At 47.4% G+C, this 8,363-nt stretch overlaps 1 protein-coding gene across 3 annotated transcripts in view; it reads right to left on the bottom strand.

Annotated features, from left to right (window-relative positions):
* Window positions 1-1,373: 1,373 nt before the first annotated feature.
* Window positions 1,374-8,363, bottom strand: part of gas2l3 (growth arrest-specific 2 like 3) — a 24,704-nt gene continuing 17,714 nt past the window's right edge. For all 3 annotated transcript variants that reach the window (XM_024294700.2, XM_024294703.2, XM_024294701.2), the window contains exons 3-9: window positions 7,280-7,466; window positions 6,778-6,896; window positions 5,168-5,309; window positions 4,934-4,997; window positions 4,723-4,864; window positions 3,215-3,319; window positions 1,374-3,144 (exon numbers count right to left, since the gene is read on the bottom strand). In XM_024294700.2, coding sequence (XP_024150468.1) covers window positions 1,945-3,144; window positions 3,215-3,319; window positions 4,723-4,864; window positions 4,934-4,997; window positions 5,168-5,309; window positions 6,778-6,896; window positions 7,280-7,466 — 1,959 coding nt within the window. In that variant the 3' untranslated portion in view covers window positions 1,374-1,944. The remainder of the gene's footprint in view (window positions 3,145-3,214; window positions 3,320-4,722; window positions 4,865-4,933; window positions 4,998-5,167; window positions 5,310-6,777; window positions 6,897-7,279; window positions 7,467-8,363) is intronic.

The following is an 8,363-nucleotide window of genomic DNA, read 5'->3' as shown; positions in this document are numbered from 1 at the left end:
GTTTATGATTGAACTCCGGTCGGACCATCCAGTCACACATTTGGGTTAAAAGTTCTGAAAAACAACACAAAAACTTTAGCACAGTTATGGTTAGTAAAGTAATCCTTCAGGAGATTTATTGAATCAAACACAAAATGCTTGAAGAAAAAAAACACAGTGAGAAGGTTCAAATCCCAGCTGGGTTTATCTGTTGTCCTGGAGCACGAGTGTGGCTCCTCCCACTGATCCAGACACATCCTTCATTGGTGCATGGATGACTCTAGAGTGTTCTTATGTGTGGTCATTATGGCCACAAACGATTATTTTAATAGTCCACTAATCACTGATTATTTTTCCAATTAGTCGACTAATCGGGTCATGTGCAAACTTGGATGCAAAGCACACATCTTAACCATCATTAGCTTTAAACTAACTACAAATAAAGACAACTAAGATGATAGTTTATTAAATTTGAAAGTAGTCGTTGAAGATCCCGAAGCTTTTTGCTGAAAATGGCGACGCAGTTGACTTTAACTCCTGAAGGGATTTTCTGAAAATGCAAAAGCTTTTGCAAAATGTGAATTTGCTAAAAGACTGGAGATTTCATTAAAGAACTGTAAAAGAGTGCTGAAGTTCACCTACATCTCTTAATATTTTGTAGTAAAATTGTTTAAAAATCCTAAATATGAGTCAATTTTGCAAAAATATTTAGTGTGTTGCTAAAATAGAAGCTAATCTCTAAATTAGCCCAAAAAAAACCTCAGTACACGTCAAATTGACCAAAAAATAGCACGTTGCTTAAATACTAGCTAAACCCCAAAATAGCCGAAAATTTCTCAGTGAGCTAAATTAACCAAAAACATTAGCATGTTGCTAAAATATTAGCTAAACTCCAAATTACTATAAAAAACTTCAATACATCCCAATCTTCCAGAAAGCTTGCACGTTGCTAAACTCCAAAATAGCCTGAAATTTCTCAGTAACCAACAGTAGAATAGGCCCCAGCAACCTTGGGACCTGATCATTTTACCATTTTTTTAAATCAAGAAAAAAAAATATTTTTTGTGACTAATTTTGATTTCTGACGGATACTCTGGTGTTTGAGTCTCCAGTAGTTAAGTCCTCGTCTGCTTTTTGTTCTTCCACAGCTACAATTGCTTTCTGAAACAAACTTTCCTTAGATTGTGACTTTTGTCCTCATTTTATCCAATTGCTTTATAAGCATCTTCTCCATTTCATAGAAAAAAATAATAATTTATGTCTAAAAATGTACATTTTAAAAAGTAGATGCAGTACTCCTTCTGCACCACAAGGGGTCAGTGTAGCACATCTGTTAAAGCAGAGCTCTTCGGTTTTCTTAGTTTTTGTTTGGACAGAAAACATTTAACACAAAGACGGCTTAAGGCAAGTTCTTAAAAACATTTGCCTGTTTATTGATTAGAACAAGAAATAAAGACAAACATTCAGACGGGACAGATTTCTGTAAAGTGCCAAAGAAAAACATCTAATAAAGATTTGAACACGACCACATAAAAAACTAGAGCTCTAACACACAAAAGATAAAACTTTTATTCCTATAGAATCCTCTGAAATTACGCTTGGATCAGTAGTTTCTCCTAAAAACAAAGTTAAATAAAGACCTAATGCTGAGTAACAGGAAATCCTTCATCCTTTACATTCCAACGCCACTCCAAACTTCTGATGAAGGCACGCCAGGAACGGACGCCGCGCTCCACTATATCAGAAAACACCAGTTCCACGTCACGACTTTGGTCCCCTGCAGGACGCCGCTCCTCCCTGCAGATGGAGGAGCGGCGTCCTGGTTTGTGAGGAGAACCCGAGTCACCGCAGACGCCACAGATCGGCACGCAGACGACTGAAGGGATCAAGTTAGGGTGTTCGTGTCTGCTGAGCTGACACTAACAAGTTCTAGTCCCTAAGGAGGCGGAGCTACCAGCCTGCTGGTCACGCCCACTGCTTCCTCCTGCAGTTCATTTCAAAATAAGGCTCCTCCCTCCTGGTGGGTTTGTTGGCCGCCGTCCTCTGCTGGACTCCGGCTGCACGTTCTGGTTTGACCGTCGCTTTGCAGTTAGCTGCCGTTTCTGGATTTTGCCCCGCCCCCTTTGTGGTGGCGGGGGCTTTCTGATTGGCCCTGATGCTCGTGTTGGCCCCCGGGGCCGGCCTGGGGGCGCTGGTCTTGTTGGGCGTCGGTAGTCGGGTTCTGGCAGTGCCGTCTGCGCCTTTGGGCGGGGCACAGGCGGGTTTGGGTGGGGCTGGGGAAGCGGTCCGTGAGCTGGGGGTGGGGGTCCTTGACTGGGGTGCCGCGGCGCCTCTCGTAGCTGTCCTCGCCCGCCTGACTGCTTCCAGGCGCAGGCGTGAGGCCGGGGAGCCAGAGCGCCGCTGCGCCAGGCGAGAGCGCTGGTTGGCGCCCGTCGGGGGGCGGGCATCCCTGGAGGAAGGGCCTGGTGTGGTGAGAGAGCGGGGCGCCTGCGTGGCTGAGGGGGGGCCACAGGGGCTGGAGGGTTTGGGGCATTTGGAAGACGGCTCGGGGCAGACCGGGCTCCGGGGCTTGGAGGCGGGGCCGTGAGTCCTGAGCTTCCCTTTGGGGGCGGGGCTTGGATCTGGAGAATGACCGATTGGGGGGGTCGCCGCTCTGCGCTGCACCTGCACCCTCCGCGGTCCCAAGCAGGGGGAGCTCCCCACGGAGGCTGGAGGGGTGGGGGGTTTGGTGGTGACGGGCAGCGGCAGCATGGTGGGTTTCCTCGGGGAGGAGGTCGGCGTCGTCTGGACGATCTTTTTGGGGGCCGGACACTTCCGGGGTAGGGTGGGGGTGCAGGCAGGGGAGGGGGTGTAGGAGCGGCAGCTGTAACCTGCCGGTGGGGGGTGCTTAGAGGTGGAGCCTGATGACGAGGAGGAGCTGGAGGAGGAAGCAGATGAGGAGGAGGAGATGAGGTCGTCCACGGCAGCCAGGGGGTCCATGTCAGGGGGAGGGGCCACGCTGCTGTGGGGGCCTTTGGGGCCGGGGGGGCCCTTCTGGAAGGCCAGGATCTTCTGCTCCAGGGTTGTGAACTGCAGAACTCGCAGCGGGTCGTACTTGGTGAGGAAACCTCGCAGGGTGTCCCAGCCGCCGCCAACGCGCACCATCACGTGTTTCCCATGAAGCATCTGGGCGGAGCCAAGAGTCAGCCACCACAAACCACAGCAGGACTCACGTGGGTCACTCGTAGGCACTCACCCGGATGAAGATGGTCTTGTCCCCCAGCCTGTAGCGGCCCTCTGACAGATACTCGATGGAGACCCGGTTGGAGCAGCTGCACGGGGGCTCGTCCGGGTCGGGATCCTGTCAACGACGTTCAGAGAAAAACGAGCGTTAACGGAGACGGAAGGAAACGTAGGAGAAAGGAGAAGATCTGTGCTTTGATCTGACTTAACGAAGGACAAAGTTACCGTATTTTCTGCACTGTACAAGGAGCTCTTAGAGCCTAAACTTTTTTTTTTTTTTTTTTAAATCAGCGGTGTCCCTAACAATCCGGTGCACTTCTTGTGTACAGAGTCCCCAAATCTGTAAAATGTTCTCGTGCAACTTTGTGAAGTCTCCGCTTGATTGACTGTCAGACCGTTTCTCGCTGACACAGCAGTGGCGAGCGCTCGGATGATCACTCTGTGCACATTTTGAGGGACACAGATTCTGGGGAGTCGTACTCTTGGGAAACAATGTGGATGGCGGTAAAGTTAACCACGTTTAAACCAGCTCAGTGTAACAAACACATAAGTCAGCATTTCAGAGCGCGAGCTTGACCCACCTGCGCCAGTGCTCGCACAGTCCTGATGATTTGTCTGACAGCGTTCCTTTGTCATTCAAGAGACGATCATGTTATTACATCATGTGCTGAAATAAATAGTTTCTCCGTGCAGGTGAAACTACCATGACGTGCGCGTCTGATTTTGAGCGCTTGATGAAGTCTTCTTCCCCGTGCACGGCTGCACGCCGTGCAGAGATCCAACCAAACTCTACGCATGCGTTTTTCCTGTAGTTTTGTTGACTGCACGAGTCCCTCAGACTCAACACTGCTAGATTAGCGCACGCATCACTCGTGCACGAGGACCAGCTCACGCACATGGAAGTAGACGGTCTCTCCTGCCATGTGTTTCTGCTCGTGGGAGGATTGAACACGAGCAGAAAGACGTCATGGGGGTCTGGATGTCCACGAGGAATGTTATACATGCGTGGAGGTCTCATGTCTGGGTGGAGTTTGAAATAGTGAATAACGCCATACGGTTCAAAGTCCCCGCTCCTCACATGCACGCTAGTCTGTGCATGACCTGGATAGTCTGCAAGTGACTGCGCTAGTCTGTATGTGTCGGGGCGAGTCTGCGCTAGTCTGCGTGCGACTAAGAAAGTCCGTTGTCTGAGCTTTGGCTAAAGCATCCCTCCTGACCAACCAGCTGCACCGAGACTCCAACGACGAGAGAGAACCGCCATGTTTGATTATTCAAACACCAAAGATGTTCTGTGGGAGAAGATTGATTGAAACATTAAGAGTTTTTGTTATATAGAGGTTTTTTTTAAATAAATGATGTCAAATTGAATGTATTTTTATTTTTTTTCATCGTGTTTGTCAGGGAGAAGACTTATTTTTAGCTCATGTCTGGAGGACCCGCTCCGTCACGCCGCACGTGTGATCCGTCTGCTCGCCGCCACATGCCGAGGCGGAGTCACGCTCACGCACGAGGCGAACTCACCCCGGGCTGGTAGAGGCCGCCGTGCTGGCAGCACACACTGAAGGTCTTCACCGCCGGAGGAGGCTCATCGGTCAGCAGCAGCGACTCCTCCATCTCGATCTCCTTCTCCAGCTTCACCAACACGGGAGGCTCCACGCCGTACCTGAGAGCGCACGGTCAGTCCAAGAAAGCCATAGCCCCGCCCCCTGAACGCGCCCGGAGGAGGACTCACTTGGAGACGATGCGGCCGATCTCCAGAAGACACAGACAGACCTGGCGGGGGTCTTTGTGCAGAACTGAAGGGGAGCAGAACGGGTCAGAACATGCAGGCAGAACCAGAACAGTCGTGATAAACTGGAGACGGCTTAAAGTGAAGGACCGTTTCTTCAGTTCATCTGCGTTAATTCTGATTCATCGCGTGCGTTAACGCAGTGATGTTCACAACCTACTACACGTGTGTATTTACCGAGGCCCTCCGACTCAAACAGGTAGGTCTCCTCCACGCCCATGTGGCGACACCAGGCCAGGAAGTTGGCGGTGTTGTCCCGAGCGAAGAAGGAACCCGGAGAGGCGTCCCGCTTGCACGCCACTTTCCTGGTAGGGAAGAGCTGTCGGGGAAAAGCAGGCGTTGGATCTCAGCAGGTAAAAGGATGACCTCATGATTAATCTGATGACATCACAGTCACCTTGGATGCTCACGCCTTCAGAATCTGCTAGAATTATTGTGTGAGCGGTTGAAAAGTTACTGTTTAGACGTTTAAGCATCACCGGCGAGGATTTATTTTACCTTAATTTTGACCTTTGGGCCACCATAGTTACTTTTGTCACCCGTTCCAACTCTCACCAGCACCGGCTCAAACTAAACGGCTGAGAAAACTTTATTTGAGTGTTACACATGCACACATCCAGGAATGTCTGGCCAATCAGATCGAGGTGTCAGATCCATCAATACCTCTGATTGGCTTAAACCTCAACGAGTTTTAGTTGAACCAGTTGAAGACTTTTTTGAAGTGAGATTTCAGGAGATATCCTACTCAACTACACTGCTCCTGATTCACAACAATCTGCATTAAAAAATACTCTGAAATGCCGGAAAAATCTTGATTTTCTTTATACACGTCCTCCGTCATCAGAAAAATGCGCAGGAACATGTTAAAAACCACATTTCATGGGTGTGGGTCAGAAACAAATATTTAGATTTGGAGGATGGGCCAGTCTCCAGAGCAGGTGTGAGAAAGTCAAGGCCCGGGGGCCGGATCCGGCCCTCCAGATCATTTTATTTTATTATCATTAATGACCCGATGTTATCTTGTCCTCATTTCTAACTCGTATAATTTTGACGAAATATATTTTTATGTAGAGTAAAATATTGAAAGTTATTTATGGTTTAAGTTGATTTATTCTGGAATAATATTCCTGCCTTTTTATTATTTATAATTATGTTAAAGAGTTACAGTTTTAAAGTTTTAAAAATTGGTATTCTGCTAACTTTTTGGACTATTGTAGCTTTTATTAAGATTTTTTAGGCTGTGTTGGAGCTTAGATAATGTTTCAGCTACATGCTAGCCGTTTTGACTGACCTAAGTTTTTTTTTTTTTGGGCTAATTTGGCATTTAGCTAATATTTCAGCCTCAGTGTTTTCAGCCATTAGCTACAGTGATTTTAGCTTCAGCATTTTAAGTTAATAATTTCAGCATCTTCAACGGCCAAATTCATCTTACAGCATTCACACTAGTATTATCACAGGTAATACTATTTATCTAGTTCAAAATTATGTTAAAAAGTTACTGTTTTAAAGTTTTAAAAATGTAGTTTCAGAGTGTTCTATTAATGTTTATCCTCTTCGGCCCGTGACCTAAGATGTGTTTTGGATTTTGGTCCCTTGTGTGATTGAGTTGGACACCCCTGCTCCAGAGCAAGCATTCTCTGGTTACCATGGTGACACGTGGCCTTTTGAAACACAAACTCACTTTAGACGTGTCTGTGAAACTTTAGCAGAAGAGATTTGAACTTTCAGTCCAAAATCCCCTTCTCGTAATCCACAAGGCGTACAAACGCAAGCGTCATGCGGCTCACCTTGCTGACTGCTGGGGAGCAACTCTGGGCCACTTTGGCCTGCAGAACCCCGATCAGCTGACAGAGCCGGACGCCATTGTTCAGCTCCTCCATGAAGAACTCGGCCCGAACCTCCTCTCCTGGAAAGACCAGAACAAGAGCGTCACATCAACCTGGAAGGAAGTGAAGGTTATCAATCTGCTCCTCAGAGTCTTCAGGTTCTGGGTAAAAAGTCATTCTGGTTGGAAACATGTTTATTTTTCAGCTTCAGCCTGAAACTTCAGGACTGAAGCTCAGATGGTTGTAAGGGTTCAAGACTAAATAAAAGAGTTACGGGGTCAGGAGGTGACCTCATTCTTCTAGGAAACAGACTCGGTCCATAAAAGACTCAAATTCTGTTTCTACACTGCTGCATTGTTTCCATTTGGACAAAAGGGATGTGGAGGGAGGGAGGGAGGGAGGGAGCGGCGTCCCCTGCTACTGCCTCCTCGCCGCCCGTTATCGGGTAACGAGTCTGACTCACCCAGCAGAGAGCTCAGCCAGATGGCCAGGTCCTCCTGCATGGGCACCAACGTGGCCTCGTGTCGCACCGCCAGCCACTGGTCGTACTGGAAGACATCAGCGAGCCCGGGTCCATGCCGCTGCGCCAGCGGGCTGCGGGGGCTCCTGGGGCTCACCAAGGGGGCATCAAACTTTTCGCCGTACCAAACCTGAAGAGAAAAGGAAAAAAAGTTCAAGTCAATTCATGTCAAACACCATCAGTGACCATCCCTGCTGCGGCTGAACCGACGGAGACTCCATCCAGCTCCGCCTCAGTCGTGGGCTCTGTGCCTGGAGGGAGCAGCTGATGTCCCCTCACATCCACCCCCCCCCCCAGAACCGCAGAGTCACTAGAGCCTCCATCAGACTGAAGGAATAAATGCATGTTTGACCCAAATTGAAGTTTAGAGCTCAATTCAATGATCTGGAGTTCTTCTGTCTGGGGGGGTAAACATAAATATGAATCATATATTTAAGCTTCATGTGTTCCTAAAATGAAAACATTAAATACAAAAAATATATAACATTTTAAAAATATGAAGTAATTCAGAAAAACAGAATTACATAAAATCGGTTTCCAAACAATATATACACCTTTATTTATTATAATTTTATTTTTAATAATAATTTTTAATAAACTGACTTTTAGCAGGTGATTATTTTTTTAGACCATCAGTGCAACATTTTGATACTTGTGTGTAAAATGATCTCGATAGAAAACTGGATTAAGTTTCCAAGGGAGACATCCTCAAGAATGTTTCTGCATGTGACACAATTGTCTCCAGAGCTAAAGAAATTCCAAATTATCTCAGAAGAGTCTCAAAAGTTTCCCAAAGAGTCTCAGCAGAGTCCCCAAAAAAGTCCAGAAGAGTCTCCAAGAGAGTTAGGAAGAGTCCTCAAAAAGAGGTCCAGAAGAGTCTCAGTAGAGTCCCCAAAGACTCTCTGTAGAGTCCCAAAAAAAATCTAAGTAAAGTCCCAAAAAAGTCTCAGTAAGGTCCCAGAAGAGTCCTCAATAGAGTCCCCAAAGAGTCTCAGTAGAGTCCCAAAAAAAGTCTCAGTAGAGTCCC

The sequence above is a fragment of the Oryzias melastigma genome, linkage group LG23, assembly GCF_002922805.2.
Source record: "Oryzias melastigma strain HK-1 linkage group LG23, ASM292280v2, whole genome shotgun sequence".
Taxonomy (NCBI): domain Eukaryota; kingdom Metazoa; phylum Chordata; class Actinopteri; order Beloniformes; family Adrianichthyidae; genus Oryzias; species Oryzias melastigma.
The sequence above is the reverse complement of the archived record's forward strand: the minus strand, read 5'-3'. Positions and strand labels throughout refer to the sequence as shown.